Here is a 16,827-nt window from a genome sequence, read left to right on the forward strand (position 1 = left end):
ATGGTTCTGTCGACAACTCAAAAGTCTCCGTTTATTGTCGATGTGAATTAAGTTGGCTTGAGCAATTGGCTCAGTGCAAAGAAAGAAATAATGGTAACTTGTGTTTTTTCTGTAATTTTTTCCATGTGTTTAATAGACGAACACGTTCTTTGAAAAACATATCTACGATCTTTAAAACATATCTATGTTCTTTATGTTTAGGGTGGTTTCACTAAGTTGCGATTAATCACAAGTTGACTCTTGACAATCATGCGATTTATCGCGATTAAATATTTTAATCAATTGACAGCCCTAGTGATTATACTTAGCATCCACAAAGTTAAGAAAATAATATATTGGCAAAGGAATTACTGCAGAAATTCGTATCTGAATTAGCATTTCAACATCAAAATTTAGAATAAAACCACTAGTATACTGTAATAAGCAGTGGTCTTTCAAAAAAAGACAGAAAAACCTATGTCCTTGTATAGTGGTTAACTAGAAATGGGCATGAAATACAAAACAAATCCAGATGAATTTTATTAAGCCCTGACAAGATACAGAAAAGAAGAATGCTTCTGTCACAAGGAAATATGGAAGAGATTTCGTCAGCTGATTAAAAGGGTGACATAAACTTCATTTGAAACGCCACATGGCTACTCAGTCAAAGAGCAAATATCAAACTCACAAACATCTGTTTTACTGACCTGCACAAAAACCCTGAAGGATGATTCTCATGAATGCCTCTGTTTACTTTGCACAACAGACCTTCGCACTTTAAAATTTCCATTTCATGGTTCCTTAGACATAGCTCTATTATACATCACATTATATAGGAGAAACCACATGAACATCCACGTTTTTATTCCAAACACTTCCTTGCACAAGCACCAACAATTCATCCACTGATGCGAAGACTCGTCTTTGCTGTGTGCGCAGAATGCCATTAAGGTGAACTGCAGAGCACAAACATACAAAACTCTCAACAACACTTGGTCTTCAAAAGTAACAGTCTCATGGCATGAACATTTCTTGTTAGTGTCCTGCACCCAAAAAAATATAGAAAAAAGACAACAAATTATGTCATTAAATATCACAGCTTATTAAGAGTCACTGCTAATAAAATTCACATTCTTGTTCAGTAGTATAAATTTCAGAAGAGCAAATGAAATCTGCTTCCTACACTGCACATTTTTGCATTATTTACATCACTTGAGCTTCTCTTCCTATATCTGTTTCTTTTTATATATTATAATACGTAGTTACACTAATAAATATTACTTTAGCAACATGTTGACACTAAATAATCTATTTCCAAAGTAATGGACAAAGATTTCTGGGTGGCCTTTATAAAACTGTCCCAGCAGCCGCCTCTTTTCTTTGGTGGAGAGTTTAGGATTCTCATGCACTGTCCGCAGTAAAGCCCAAAGTTCCTCTTTGGTGGTTTTTTCTGCCTTTTCTGAATAGGCCTTAGGACTCTCTCTTGTACAGTATGTTGAGCCTGAAGTGAAGACAGGTGGAGAAACTAAACAAAGTGCAAGAAAAGTTTGTCTTTATTTACAGCAAGGGATTTCTACCAAAGCATTTTTGACAATTGACTGTAGAAAAAAATCCATATATATATATATGCAAACCTGTTATCATATCTGGATCTGTCCCTTTAACAATATTCATTATTCTCTCACTGACCAGCTGGTGCAATGAAACAGGGATCTGGTGAAGAAGAGAGCAAAGGAAAAAGATATTTCTGCTGATCTTAAACTGAAGATTCAAGATTAATAGGACTAAATGAATTATCAATACAATCATTGCTTTTCTTAGTTTCTGCTAAGACCTGTAACAGTCAGATACATGTGATTTATAAATTCTCTAAACTAATGTCTAGTTCGCAAGCCAGCTTTTGAACAGCCTAAGATAAGAAAAGATAAACTTTATTCATCCCCAAGGGGAAATTATCAACCCAGTAACTAGTGCCTCTTGCAGAGATCTTGGTAGAGTTCTCACACAAGGAATCATGCTTGTGTCCACTCTACAGTGGACAGACACATACACTTGATGGCAAAGAGAAAAATTAGGAACACTTACTTTGAACAGGTCACAATGGTTATCCATCATGAACAGAACCATCAAGTCCACCTTCCCTTTAGAGAGTCTCCTGCTGTACACGATGGCACTTGAGAAAGCCCTTTTTAGTGCCATCCTGTTCTCAATCTGACATAGAATTATTTCAAGTTAACAAAGATTGAAAATACTTATGTACAAAGGCACACAAGGTCAACACAGTTGCTCACCTCTCTATGTAGTTTGACCTCCTGTGGTTTAGCTGCAATGGCCATAAACCTCAAGAGCTTGCGTAGCTCCTCCCTGCTGCGAGAGTCCTGCAGCTTTAGGCTCAGCTGCAGAGCCTCCAGAGCTTGTTCTATCTTGCCGTTCACTGACAGCAGACCACAGAAAATTCAAGGATAAAGCTTGAGAGAAGGAGGCCTTAAAAGTAAAATGCCTTTTGAAGCAACATTTATGAAAATGTATATAAAAGCTGCAAAAAATGCTTCACCATAAACCTTTCTGAAAACAAGAAACCAAAGAGCCTATCCTCTTACCGAGCAGCTCTGAGATGCCAGAGTGAATGTCAAAAACATGGTTGTTAAGCAGCGGAGGATGTTGTGTGCGTCCATAATGCTGAGCCAGGACCTCATACAGCAGCCTCTTACATTGGGGCAGGTCATCTGCACAACTACCCAAACCCCTACTGACCTCCACCACTAGTTCATTAGGCAGAAACTCTAGACAGTCTACTGCCGCTGACAGCCACTCATCAGCCCTAAAACAGAGGGAAGTGAAATCACAAGTGTGAAGCAACAGGGAGATGAAGGCAAAAGATGGTCAGATATTCTATTGACATTCTGTAGGTGAAATCTTTATCTTCACTCCATAGTGACTGTAACTTAAATCCATGTAGTTAAGTGAAAGGAGAAGGTGCCTCTTGGAATGCATAGTAAGCATAAAGCAACATAATGAACAAACAAAATAAAAACAATATCATATTTTGAGAGCCTCACTCTTAGTCTCTCACATCCAAACTGGAAAACACAAAAACCAGTTCTACTTGTCATTGTACTGTCCACCTGTCCCTTATTCAGAGTTTTTAACTGAATTTCCAGACTTCCTATCTGATTTAGTGCTTAGTTCAGATAAAGTCATTATAGTGGGAGATTTTAACATCATGTAATGTTGAAAATAATAGTCTCAGCACTGCATTTAATTCAATATTAGATTCAATTGATTTCACTCAAAATGTTAATAAACCCACCCAATGTTTCAATCACACCCTTCATCTTGTTCTGACCTATGGCATCGAAACTGAACATTTAATAGTTTTCCCCCAAAATCCTATTTTGTCAGATCATTCTTTAATAACTTCTGAATTTAAGATAATAGATCATGCAGCATTTGGAAGAAAATTCCACTACAGCAGATGTTTATCTGACAATGCTGTTAATAAATTTAAGAAAATGGTTCCATCTTTATTTACATCTATGCCATGTGCCAACACAGTGGAGGGCAGCTGCCTCATTCCCACTCCCTACCAAATTGATCATATTGCTAACAGTGCTGCAGCCTCACTGTGTGAAACGCTTGATACTGTGGCCCCTCTGAAAAAGAAGTTAGTGAATCAGAGGAGATTAGCCCCATGGTATAATTTACATATTCATACCTTAAAGCAGGCATCACGAAGGCTGGAAAGGAAGTGGCGTTCCACAAATTTAGAGGAATTTTTTCTAGCCTGGAAAAACTCTATGTCTGTTAACATATAAAAAAGCTCTCGGTAAAGCCAGAACTGCATACTACTCATTCCTAATAGAGGAAAATAAAAACAATCCCAGGTTTCCTTTCAGCACTGTAGCCAGACTGACAAAAAGTCACAGCTCTGTTGAGCCCAGTGTTCCCTTAGCGCTGAACAGTGATAACTTTATGAGTTTCTTTACAAATAAAATCACAACTATTAGAGATAAAATTCAGCAGATGCTTTCTATACCTGCAATAAATGAATCTTCTACTACAGTAGCTCTTGAATCATCTCTAAGACCTCAGTTATGTTTAGACTGCTTCGCTCCCATAGATCTCTCTGAATTTACGTCATCGAAATCATCAACGTGTCTCTTAGACCCCATCCCGACTAGACTGCTTAAAGACACCCAGCCATTAATTAACTCATCTTTATTAGACTTAGTAAATTTATCTCTAGTATCAGGCTACGTACCACAGGCCTTTAAGACTGCAGTAATCAAACCCCTACTCAAAAAGCCTAATCTTGATTCAGGAGTCTTGGCTAATTATAGACCAATATCCAAACTACCATTTATTTCTAAAATCCTTGAGAGTGCTATCAGACCACTTACACAGGAATGAACTATTTGAAGACTTGTTTCTATACTTGTCCTCCTAGACCTCAGTGCTGCATTTGACACTAATGACCACAACATCTTATTACAGAGATTGGAGCATGTGACTGGTATCAGAGCAACAGCATTAAAATGTTTCCAATCCTATTTATCGGACAGATTCCAGTTTGTTCACGTTCATGATGAACCTTCCATACGCACAAAAGTTAGTTATGGAGTTCCACAAGGCTCTGTGCTAGGACCGATTCTGTTCACCCTGTTCATGCTTCCTTTAGGCAATGTTATTAGGAAAGCACTCTATTATTTACCACTGCTATGCAGATGACACTCAGCTGTATCTATCTATGAAACCTGTTAACACAAACCAGTTAACCAGACTTCAAGCATGTCTAACTGACATAAAGGCCTGGATGACCAGTAACTTTCTACTTTTAAATTTAGATAAAACAGAAGTTATTGTATTTGGGCCTAACCTCAAAAACAGCTTTTCTAAAATTATAGCTACTTTAGATGGAGTTATTTTTGACCAGGACATGTCCTTTCTCACACATAAAAAAATCTCTAGAACTGCCTTCTTTCACTTGCACAACATTGCCAAAATTAGGAACATCCTGTCTCAAAATGATACAGAAAAACTAGTCCATGCATTTGTTACCTCAAGGCTAGATTACTGTAACTCATTACTATCTGGATGTCCCAGTATCTCCATAAAAAGCCTCCAGTTAGTCCAGAATGCTGCAGCCAGAGTCCTGACAGGAACTAGCAAGAGAGATCATATTTCTCCTATATTAGCTTCTTTTCATTGGTTCCCTGTAAAATTTAAGAATTTAAAATCCTTCTTCTCACATACAAATCCCTTCATGATCAAGCTCCTTCAACCTTAAAGACCTCATAGTACCATATTATCTCAATAAACCACCTCCTACAATAGGCCTAGACTGCCCGAGGACCATCGGTGCACTGAGCTCCCCTACCCCTCCCCTTCCTTCCCTTCCCCTCTCTTCCTCTCCTCCCCCCTCACATGTATATTCCACCATTGAATGTCACTAACCTTGTGCTCTCTCCCTCTCTTTCTGTTCTCTCTCTCTACCTTCTGCAGGTGTCCCCAGTCTTGGAGCTGTATATCGCTGATGTGCAGTTACTGGCCCCATCAACCTGCAGTGTCTATCTGTTGTTTATTGTTGCTATTCTTTTCTCTCTCTATCCACTCACCCCAACCGTTCAAGGCAGATGGCTGCCCAAACTGAGCCCGGTTCTGCTGGAGGTTTTTTCTTCCGTTAAAGGGAGTTTTTCCTCTCCACTGTCGCCAAGTGCTTGCTCATAAGGGATTTGTTGGGTTTTTGTTTTTGTAAAGTGCCTTGAAATTATTTGTATTGTGATTTGGCGCTATACAAATTGAATTGATTTGAACTGAATTATTAAGTAGAGTTCCTGGGTTCATGTGGTTAAATACTTTCCCGTCATTGTATATATCAACAATTAAACCAGCATCTACACGTTATTGTAAGCTCAAATCCATGCATAATAGGTCAGGCAATGTAAACTCCTTATATGCATGCTGTATTTATGATTCCAATAGCAATGTGTCTGTAAGGCAGGTGGTAATGGGTTTAAAACAACAGGAGTGCATTAGGACTTATAGATCACAAGAAACACAAATATGAATAGGAAAATAAACTTAAATAGAACACAATAAAAAAACTTTGGAGGACTTACTGAGCTTCACTGAAGGCCTTCAGGACCTCCTGGTCTAGGTAGCTTGACGTATACAAAAGGTCTGGGTCACTCTCCATGCTGTGCAGAGGAAGCTGAGATGTGTCCTTTCCCTCTAACAAGTTCTCCAGCAGGGGGAGCTCTATCAGCTGCAACAGCCTGAACACTGCCTGCTGGTGCCACACCTCATCCACAACTGTGAACACAGTTAAATGCCGTAAGGGTCACAGGAACACGAACATACACACAGAATGTGACTACACATGTGCTGCATGAACACATAGAGCTTGTTTTATATCCTGTCTCCTCAGATACTTACGCTCTTGCGAGAGGCCAAGATTGATCATCTGAGGGGTGATGGCCGAGCTGACATTGAGGTTTTCCAGCACGTCCTCCAGTTGTTTGTCTCTTTTTAAAGAGGATTGGGTAGAGTAGCAATCAGTGGAAATGATAGAACACAAAAAGACTTATTACAGGAACAAAATGGGACATCAGGATGCAAATGTTTTTTAGTACCTGTGATACAAACACAATTTACTGCTGTTTTGATCTGTCATTAATGTACTCCACCACAGGTAGAATATTGATAAGTCATTTCATATATTCCTGGTGATATAAAAACCCAATTTCCAGCATTTAACTATCTCTGACGAACACTGAGCAGAAGAGAACTTTTCATTTTCTGTGCGCATTGTATTATTTTCTATGAAGACAAGATTTAGTCCACAGTGCAAACAGCAAAAGCCTCATTTAATGTGTGCATTCTCAGGCCTGTTCTCTGGTCCTGTCTGGAGCTGTCAATCTCACAACATCAGATCAAAAGACAGCAAACACAAATGCTGAGGCCATGTGTTTGCACCTCATGGGTAAAGCATCCTGTCTGCATGCTCAACAGCCTTGTTAGAATTTCATTGTCCTGCCTCAAAGTAAAGGAGAATTAACTGTGTTGTAAAGGAACAGTTTGACAATTTGGGAAATACTCTTATTTGCTTTCCTGTTGAAAGTTGGATGAGATGTTCACTTCCAACCCATTCATGTCTGAACGATAAATATGACATATAGCCAGCAGGCAACTACCTTAGCTTAGCACAGAAGCTGGAAACAGGGTGAAACAGCTATCCAGCTGCTGGCAGTAGCTTCATATTGACCATATGGAAATAAGCACCAGAGTAGGTCTGTCATTTTTTTTTATATATTACTTTTTGATTTTGCAAGTTAAGCTGGTACTCAACACTCATTGTCATACACTGGCAATGGAGGTGTTACTGGAAACTAATACTATCAAGGCACGATGACATGATTGGACTTTGAGCCTCAAGAGTCCCATGTTTTCAGTTTTCAAAGGCACTCAGCGTAAAGCCATACTGGATTTGGGACTAACGCTGGCTATCGGGGTGAAGCAGAACAAAGCAAATCAAGCGTAAGATCTGAGGAGATGTGTGTACCTTTCATGTGATGGAATATAACTATTCTTGTTCCTGTTCATACTTGGTGAGTCATAGCCACTTTCAATGGTAGTAGTGGAGTGAGAGTTAGTGTTGGTTAACGAAGATGAGGAGTGGGTTGTTGGGCTCAGGAACCTGTATAAACTGCAGCTACTGTCCTCAAATGTGGCTCTCTTCTTCTCCTTTCCAAATACTTTAACACCCACTGGCTCAAACACCCTTGAATCCATTAAGGCCTGACAAAGACGAACAGCCTTATAGCGTGGCACAGCCTCATCACCAAAGAAATGGTTCAGGGTGATGTGGGCCAACACCACATCCACAGCCTCTGAGCCTAGGAAGCAGTCATGGTAGTATTTGAGGTTGTGGCGCCGAGACTTGACCTCCACATGAGAGTGGAGATTAGAGACGATGCTGCTCCAGATATATGTGGCCCGGAAAGGCTTCCCAGCCATGCCTTGTTCTGATGGAGGAGGAGAGGAGAGAATCAGTTGTAGGAATGAGGCCTGGAAATAGGGGTGAATTACCGGTGAGTTAATTTACCCAGGAGAGTAGGGATTAAGTTTTACATTTTAATATGCTGCTCAGTTTTTAATGAACTCACAAGAATAGTCAAATGATGTCAACGGTTTTACACACAAAAGGAGCAATTATAACAGTTATCCATAGCTGAAATAATTATTTGGTTAATCAATTAAACAATTTACAGAAAATTAACAAACAATTACTATATTTAATTGAGTTAAACTTGCTTGTCAAATGTGAGGATTTGCCTGCTTTTCTGCGGTTTCATTGTTGTAAATGGAATATTTTTAGGTTTTTGGCTGTTGCTCAGATGAACAATATCATTTGAAGAGATCCATTCAACTGTGATGGTGTGCAAAAAAATAAAATCAAGACAATCCTAAACACTAATCTTTTGGATGTTATTGCACACCTAGCGTTCTCATCTTTGTCTATTGTCTGAGCACTTTCTCAGTACAACCAAACACTCCCTCTCCTCTGTGTGAGATCACATAAACAGAATCTGAATGCAAGTTATTGTATGTAGGTGTAACAGCACAAGTTCTAGGACCAATGCATCTCATGGGGCTAATAACCCAACTCCAACCCTCTGTTGAGGAATGCTTCACTTTAATTCACTTAACATATACATGTAAGATATTGCAGGAGAGTATAGGTAAAAGACATTAACAATACCTGCCACCCACAGCGAGATTTTTTTCACATTCAATCAGACAAGCACAAGGAAATAGATACATAGAGCCTTCTCTCACAAGACATATCCTGATATGATGATGTATCTGTCGTTGGATGGGCTGCATTGCTGCAAACACATGCAATTCTGTACACAGGAAAAGGTTTTATAAATTCTGTTAATTTACGCTAAAAGGTGTTAGATATTTCCACTGTTTACGTATACATTTTAGTGTTGATTTAAAACTGGCGATCACACTAACGTGTCCAACACTAAATCAGTTTCTCGACATAGCGCCTCTGTCCATCTCCATTAGACTGATGTTAGGGTAGGATCTGAGAGATTCACTGAGGCCAGTGGGCCCATGCCAGAGGTAACACAATATGAAAAATAAAAACCCATCTGTAAAATATCTGAAAACAAAAAACCCTTCTGAACATCACAGCGGCAAGCAGATGTTCACCCACTCATTCAAAAAAAAAAAACAAAACAAAACAAAACAAAACCTAAAAACCTCATTTATAACAAGGTGCGTGGTAGATATATTTGTAACGTGCTGATTGAGCTACATCTCCGGCAGACTGCGTCTCCTTGTAGGGGAAAATAAACTGTGCTGAAGTAGGGATTTGCATATCAGGGACAAACAGCTGGACAGCTGGAGATACGGCAGCTGTTTATAAGGAAGAGCATCTAGTGAATAAAGAGCCTTCCTGTTTTTTGTTTATTTTTTTTATTACAATTAATAGAAAAGATCTGCGTCAGTATGCGCCCTGTGATGGACTAGTGCACTTTTCCAGGGTGTACCCCTGCATTTCACCCAAAGAGAGCTGGCATAGGCTCCAGCAGATCCCCGTGACCCTAGTTAGGAATAAGCGGGTATATAATGGATGGATGGATGGATGCGTCAGTATGAAATCCTTACGAACTGGGGCAGGACCATCTGGATAACCACTACAGGGGTGCCTGGATTAGCAGTCGCACAATAAATCCGGATCTGATCAATATATAGTGATGCTCAAGTGCTTAAAATACGGGAAAAGTGTGGGTCAGGCGTGGGTCAAAACAATCCTGGGAACACGGCGGTGTTCTGTCACATCTTGATGTTTGCGCCAGATTGAGATTTGAGGGCAGGTGGCATAGCTGACGCTAGTCTCCTTCCCTGTGACTTTGGTCCTCTCTATAAAACCCTGCAGACAGTCGCGCACCCCAGCCAAGGACAACAGCACATCGTGTGTTTGCACACATTAGTGGAGATAAATAATCGCAGAGGGAGCAGTCTCGTCACCACATGGAGACCTTCCCCATGTGAACAAAGCGGTTTCAACAATAACCAATCTGAATTCAGCAAGCCAAATGAACCGAGAGTGTTCCCATAAGTTGCAACAAGCACATGACTAGGACTTGAGGCAGCAGGGTGTGAACAGTATATGTAGATACCCTCATTCCTCCAACTTGCTGAGACTGGTGACATTACAAAATCAAGCCTTAAGATACAGTGTGAACACGCTGAATTTCGATTGGCTATTGGTCTGCATGAATTTGAACCCTCATATAGTGTACACACAGCACACACACAGTAAATACCCTGTTCTACCTGTGATGGAAGACAAACAACGACTTAGGCAGCTGAGTCCACCCTGAGCACAATAAATGTCGAAGAACTGCAACCCTGAATGTATTAGTAGCTTAGAACATCTACAAAACATTTTACTATGTTGTCAATTCAGTACACTGAGAAAAAGGCGATGATTGTTCACAAAAGGGTGGCAGAAACACTGAAAACATATTTCACAATCAGCGAATTCAGAAATAACATTGGGTTATAGTTAGAAAAAAACATTAGAGCAGGTTTGATATCAGAAACTAGCGCCAGAGGTCCAAAATTAGCGGCAATGGTCCAAACAGCCGCAATTAGAGACACAGCTAGGGAGCATTCAATTTCTACTGAAAAGACCAACAGTTTCAGAAGACTACAGCGGGAAATGTAATTATCTCACCACAGCCAATTACAGAGCTGAATAAACTAAAGTCGTTAAGAAAAGGAACATGTAGTCTATAGTCTCTTTTATCAACTAAACGTGATTAAATTGGTATTACCTGGTGCTCGGGGCATGGAAACTTCCTGAAATGAGTCTAAAGTCAGCCATGCAGACCATGTCCTTGCTCTTCAATTCACAACGTGACGCACGCAACTAACTTCAGTCAAGCCGAAACCGTCCCCTGCTGCAACGCGTTGTTCACGTCCCTAACACCGCCCTGCCCGGCCATCCAAGTGACAATGAGGCTCCAACCTTCCCCACCCCCGTCGCCCCCAAGCTCCAACAAGAAGCGCACTAACTCACCTGCTTCACCATTTGCTTAGATATGGATGGTTAAGGGTGCTTAACAGCTGTTACCACGGTTTAACCAGAGGATCACCTTCACAGGTAGCCTAAATTATTTTCCTTTCTCCAGTTAAACCTTTAGGCATTACAGGACTGATGCTGAGTAAATAGAGGCAATGCGCATCGTCTATAAGTCATTTTAAAACGTCAAAAATTTTCAAATGAAAGGAAATGCTAAAAAATAATTCACGTTTTCAGGAAGCCTTTCACTTACCAAGTCACACCCTGAAAACCTACAGTGGAGATAAATCTGATCTGATAAAGACCTACCTTAACAGTAGCCATGTGAGACAGATAAGGATATTCATAAGGAAGAGAAGAGGAAGCAGTTTGAATAATTGGGATTTAAAGGATGAAACACGAAAATTAAGAATGGGAATGAAAACAGGTTTCTCTGTCCTTCAATCACACCATGAGCTATGACTGAGAACACAGTGACTGCAGGTGCCTCAGGTGATGCTGTTCCACCTTGTCTGAGATCATTGGTACAAACAGACTGTCACTGAATCAGTGTCTCATCACTGAGGTGCAGCAGGGACTGATTTCATGAACCCAGCATCTAATTTTCTTGCGGTATTATCTGACAAAGGAAAAGTAGTAACTGTAGTCTCAATGTTGGTAACTCACTGAAAGGAAAACAAAAGCTTTTATCATGAGACACAGCCATGGTGCAATGGGTGAGGCAACTGGGCCAAACTGGTCTGATGACTTGTTCTCTTCAGCTGTTTTCTATAGAAAATGCTCTTGTACACCAGGTGAAGTGAAACGTCAGCAGGGGGAAGAGGCAAAGAGCAGTCTGGAGTATCAATAGCTCCTATATCTGTTTTTTTCAAGCAATATAAGAAGCAAAGTTGGATTATAGGAAACTTAGGTAAACCACCCACTTCATAGAAGTGCAAATGAAGTGTTCCTGCTGTCATGAACAGCTGTCATGAAAAGCAGGAACACCCCCATGGTGTAGTGATTAAAACACTCACCAGTAACTGCAACACTGGTAGTTTGAGTCTGTCTGGGATTTTATTGCATCTGTTTTCTGTCACAGTAATGATTTCAGAAAGAAAAAGCTTCCTTGTTACTCAGAGTGCTCTACCTGGATAACAAAACACTGGGACATTAATGATTAATTGAAACACTCATATTCCAAATTTATTATTATTTATTAGTAGGTAAACTCAGTAAACATCTGTGGCTCTAGATGTTTTATATTTATTCAGCTTTCATGTCCCCACACAACAAAGGAAACCCACACCTTGCCTTTAAATGAAACGTAACTCTGCCTTCAGTTTGAGAGACAAGCTTTGGTTATGGATGAAACTGGTTTTACAACTCTTCAGATGAATGCACTGCAGTCAGACGTGCTGGTATTTTGTAAACTCGCCACAAAGCTGATGTCAGTGCCGTAGAGAGAAAGGTATACGAGAAAATGAGACACACAAAGCTAAAAATAGAGCTTACTCTGGCTAAAATACAGTAATCAGAAATTCTGGTTCACAAGATCAAAGCAGTATTTAATTTTGTGTCGCTCTTCATATGCCAGGAAGGCTTTGCATATTTCCCTTTCTTTTCCCTGCATACTTAGTCATGTATTAGTTTGTGTGTAGTTATGATCATGACAAATAGTCCCACAAGTATCACACAGTCCCACGCTGACAGCTGCATGAGGTTTCTGAAATTGATTTCTGAAATTGTCACTCAGTGTCAGTGGTGGAAGAAGTACCCAGGTCCTCCACTTACTTAAAAATGCCAACAACAATGCAAAAACCTTCCATTCCTGCATATTTCAAATCCTACATTTAGACCTGCACTTGGGCAAAAACTGTTCTTAAAAGTATTCATTCTGCAGAAACCTGATCCCTGTGACTAAAACATTATATTACTTTATTATATATCAATATCAGGGTATAAGCAATTTGTAGTTTGTTTGTAACTCATTGAGGTGGAGCTACTTTTACCTGCTGAGGTTTAGCCCTTTTAAATGTTTTAATATTTAATTCTATGCTACTCCATCATACGGGAAAAAATACTGGACTCTACTACATTTATTTTAGGCTATGGTGACTATTTAAATTTCAGAATTTATTACCCTAATTCTATATGCAAAGATTATGAAATACAATGCACTATGTAATATTAAGTAGCGTGTATTTGATGATTATATTTAAGTAGTTCATAAATAAAGCCACATAGTTCCTTTCCACCACTGCCAAATGCACAGATGCAGATGTGCAGCTATTAGTGTATTATGTCAGGTTAGTCTGTGCAGCTGCCAGACTGACTATTAATCTGTAACTCTGACTTCCACACATTTCTTTGCTGCACACCCTGAAAGTGTATACAAGAATGGTTACAAATGGCTTAAAAATGACACATCACACATCATTTTACAGGGCATTTCCAAAATCAACAGGCTGTTATTGGTTTTCAGTCTTTTCCAACACACAGCCATCCAGTTACTGTGCCCTTCTCACATTCTCACACTGCCTCCTCTCAGTCTGTCTCCCACATATGGAACAATGTAGTGCATTAAAATTAATATGCTTTTCATCTGGAGAGCAGACATTCAGTATGTGTCTCTGCCAGTTGTGTCCATAATGGGATCCCTTAAACTTGCCTGACTGGCAAGTTTAAGGGATCCGCCCTCCGCCCTCATTTCTCTCCAACTCCAAAGGACAGAGGACAGTGGCTTTCCTCACAGAACTGTCACTGCAGCACAGAGACACTTTTGTTTTTTGGGGGGCTGCCAGTAATTTTGCATTGTGACTGGTCTGGACAATCATATTTTATTCAACAGCCCCAAGACTCTTTCAGACAAGACAAAGTCAACCACCCATTCACAGTGAATAGTTTAATTATGAGAGCATGGTGGGCGAGCACCACAACAAGTTTGTTGACTTGCTCTACCCCCCCATTAACTGCACACTTTAGCAACAGGTGACATTTAACACTAAGTGACCTCTGTGAGCTGAGCTGTGGAAGAAAATAAGCATTGCCTTGGCAGCAATGACACCCGATTACGCCAATCGGAGGTCACTAAAATTAATGTTGAGTCGGTGTGTAACTTTGCTAAATTAATGTCGGACTCCGTAGTTTTCTCTGGACCCCTCCCCAATCTGACCAGTGATGACATGTTTAGCCGCATGTCGTCGTTCCGTCACTGGCTGTCTAGGTGGTGTCCAGCAAACGATGTGGACTTCATAGACAATTGGGCCACTTTCTGGGGAAAACCCGGTCTGATAGCGAGAGATGGCATCCATCCCACTTTGAATGGTGCAGCTCTCATCTCTAGAAATTTGGCCGAGTTTATTAGCCGACCTAAAGCCTGACAATCCAGGGTGGGGACCGGGATGCAGAGACTCAGTCTAAAACGCCTCTTTGCAGTTTCCTTAGAGCCGCCGCCCCCCTCAAACCACATAGAGACTGTGTCTGCCCCTCGAACATATAAAATCAAATAAATCAGAAGTTAACAGAAGAGGAGTTATTCATAAAAACTTAATAAAAATTAAGACCACTCCTCTTATTGAACAGAAAAACAGAACTGTCAAATGTGGATTATTAAATATCAGGTCCCTTTCATCTAAATCTCTGTTAGTAAATGATTTGATAACTGATCACCAAATTGACCTATTTTATCTTACTGAAACCTGGTTACAGCAGGATGAATATGTCAGTCTGAATGAATCAACCCCCCTCAGTCATAAAAATTATCATGTTCCTCGAAGCACAGGTCGAGGTGGAGGAGTAGCTGCAATCTTCCACTCAAACTTATTAAACTTTCATCCTCAGAACAGTTAAAACTCATTTGAGAGTCTCACTCTTAGTCTCTCGCATCCAAACTGGAAAACACAAAAACCAGTTCTACTTGTCATTGTGTACCGTCCACCTGTCCCTTACTCAGAGTTTTTAACTGAATTCCCTGACTTCCTGTCTGATTTAGTGCTTAGATCAGATAAAGTCATTATAGTGGGAGATTTTAACATTCATGTAGATGTTGAAAATAACAGCCTCAGCATTGCATTTAATTCTATATTAGATTCAATTGGTTTCATTCAAAACGTTAATAAACCCACCGTTTCAATCACACCCTTGATCTTGTTCTGACCTATGGTGTCAAAATTGAACATCTAATAGTTTTTCCCCCAAATCCTGTTTTGTCAGATCATTCTTTAATAACTTTTGAATTTAAAATGATGGATCATGCAGCGTTTGGAAGAAAATTCCACTAGAGCAGATGTTTATCTGACAACGCTGTTAATAAATTTAAGAAAATGATTCCATCTTTATTTACATCTATGCCAAGTATAAACATAGTGGAGGGCAGCTGCTTCAATCCCACTCCCTACCAAATTGATCATATTGTTGACAGCGCTGTAACCTCACTGCGTGAAACACTTGATTCTGTGGCCCCTCTGAAAAAGAAGTTAGTGAATCAGAGAAGACTAGCCCCATGGTATAATTTACATATTCGTACCTTAAAGCATGCATCACGAAGGCTGGAAAGGAAGTGGTGTTCCACAAACTTAGAGGAAATTTTTCTAGCCTGGAAAAACAGTCTACTAACATATAAAAAAGCTCTCCGTAAAGCCAGAACTGCATACTATTCATCACTAATAGAGGAAAATAAGAACAATCCCAGGTTTCTTTTCAGCACTGTAGCCAGGCTGACAAAAAGTCACAGCTCTGTTGAGCCCAGTGTTCCCTTAGCTGTCAGCAGTGATGAATTTATGAGTTTCTTTACAAATAAAATCACAACTATTAGAGATAAAATTCAGCAGATGCTTCCTATGCCTGCAATAAATGAATCTTCTACTACAGTAGCTCTTGAGTCATCTGTAGGACCTCAGACCTTTAGACTGCTTCTCTCCCATAGATCTCTCTGAATTTACATCAGTAGTTGCTTCATCGAAATCATCAACGTGTCTCTTAGACCCCATCCCGAGTAGACTGCTTAAAGACACCCTGCCATTAATGAACTCATCTTTATTAGACTTGGTAAATTTATCTCTAGTATCAGGCTACGTACCACAGGCCTTTAAGACTGCAGTAATCAAACCTTTCAAAAAGCCTAGTCTTGATCCAGGAGTCTTAGCTAATTATAAACCAATATCCAACCTGCCATTTATTTCTAAAATCCTAGAAAAAGCTGTTGCTAAGCAGCTGTAAGACCACTTACACAGGAATGAACTATTTGAAGATTTTCAATCAGGATTTAGAGCCCATCATAGTACAGAAACAGCACTATTAAAAGTCACCAACGATCTTCTCTTAGCCTCAGATAATGAACTTGTTTCTATACTTGTCCTCCTAGACCTTAGTGCTGCATTCGACACCATTGACCACAACATCTTATTACAGAGACTGGAGCATGTGACTGGTATCAGAGGAACAGCGTTAAAATGGTTCCAATTCTATTTATCAGACAGATTCCAGTTTGTTCATGTCCATGATGAACCTTCCACTCGAACAAAAGTTAGTTATGGAGTTCCACAAGGCTCTGTGCTAGGACCGATTCTGTTCACCCTGTACATGCTTCCTCTAGGCTATGTCATTAGGAAGCACTCTATTAATTACCACTGCTATGCAGATGACACTCAGTTGTATCTATCTATTAAACCTGTTAACACAAACCAGTTAACCAGACTTCAAGCCTGTCTAACTGACATAAAGGCCTGGATGGCCAGTAACTTTTTACTTTTACTTTGAAAACA

At 39.9% G+C, this 16,827-nt stretch overlaps 1 protein-coding gene across 2 annotated transcripts; it reads right to left on the minus strand.

Annotated features, from left to right (window-relative positions):
• Nucleotides 1-506: 506 nt before the first annotated feature.
• On the minus strand, nucleotides 507-10,963 carry depdc7a (DEP domain containing 7, paralog a). 2 transcript variants are annotated; one of them, XM_026319631.1, is made up of 9 exons: nucleotides 10,836-10,963; nucleotides 7,541-8,003; nucleotides 6,415-6,503; nucleotides 6,099-6,291; nucleotides 2,580-2,800; nucleotides 2,271-2,413; nucleotides 2,065-2,190; nucleotides 1,614-1,692; nucleotides 507-1,480 (listed from the first exon to the last, which is right to left on the minus strand). In XM_026319631.1, exons 1-9 carry the CDS (start codon nucleotides 10,849-10,851, stop codon nucleotides 1,257-1,259), a joined length of 1,554 nt encoding a protein of 517 aa, XP_026175416.1. In that variant the 5' UTR covers nucleotides 10,852-10,963; the 3' UTR covers nucleotides 507-1,256. The 2 variants fall into 2 exon arrangements, with proteins under 2 accessions (XP_026175416.1, XP_026175415.1); XM_026319630.1 differs by having other exon boundaries at nucleotides 507-1,504.
• Nucleotides 10,964-16,827: the final 5,864 nt, after the last annotated feature.

The sequence above is a fragment of the Mastacembelus armatus genome, chromosome 3 (assembly GCF_900324485.2).
Source record: "Mastacembelus armatus chromosome 3, fMasArm1.2, whole genome shotgun sequence".
Taxonomy (NCBI): domain Eukaryota; kingdom Metazoa; phylum Chordata; class Actinopteri; order Synbranchiformes; family Mastacembelidae; genus Mastacembelus; species Mastacembelus armatus.

Coding starts and splice junctions, on each gene's coding strand:
- depdc7a (XM_026319630.1), bottom strand. Junction 6,504..7,540: donor TATATTCCATCACATGAAAG/GTACACACATCT, acceptor CTCTTTAAAAAG/AGACAAACAACTGGAGGACG. Junction 1,505..1,613: donor AGATCCAGATATGATAACAG/GTTTGCATATAT, acceptor CACTTTGTTTAG/TTTCTCCACCTGTCTTCACT.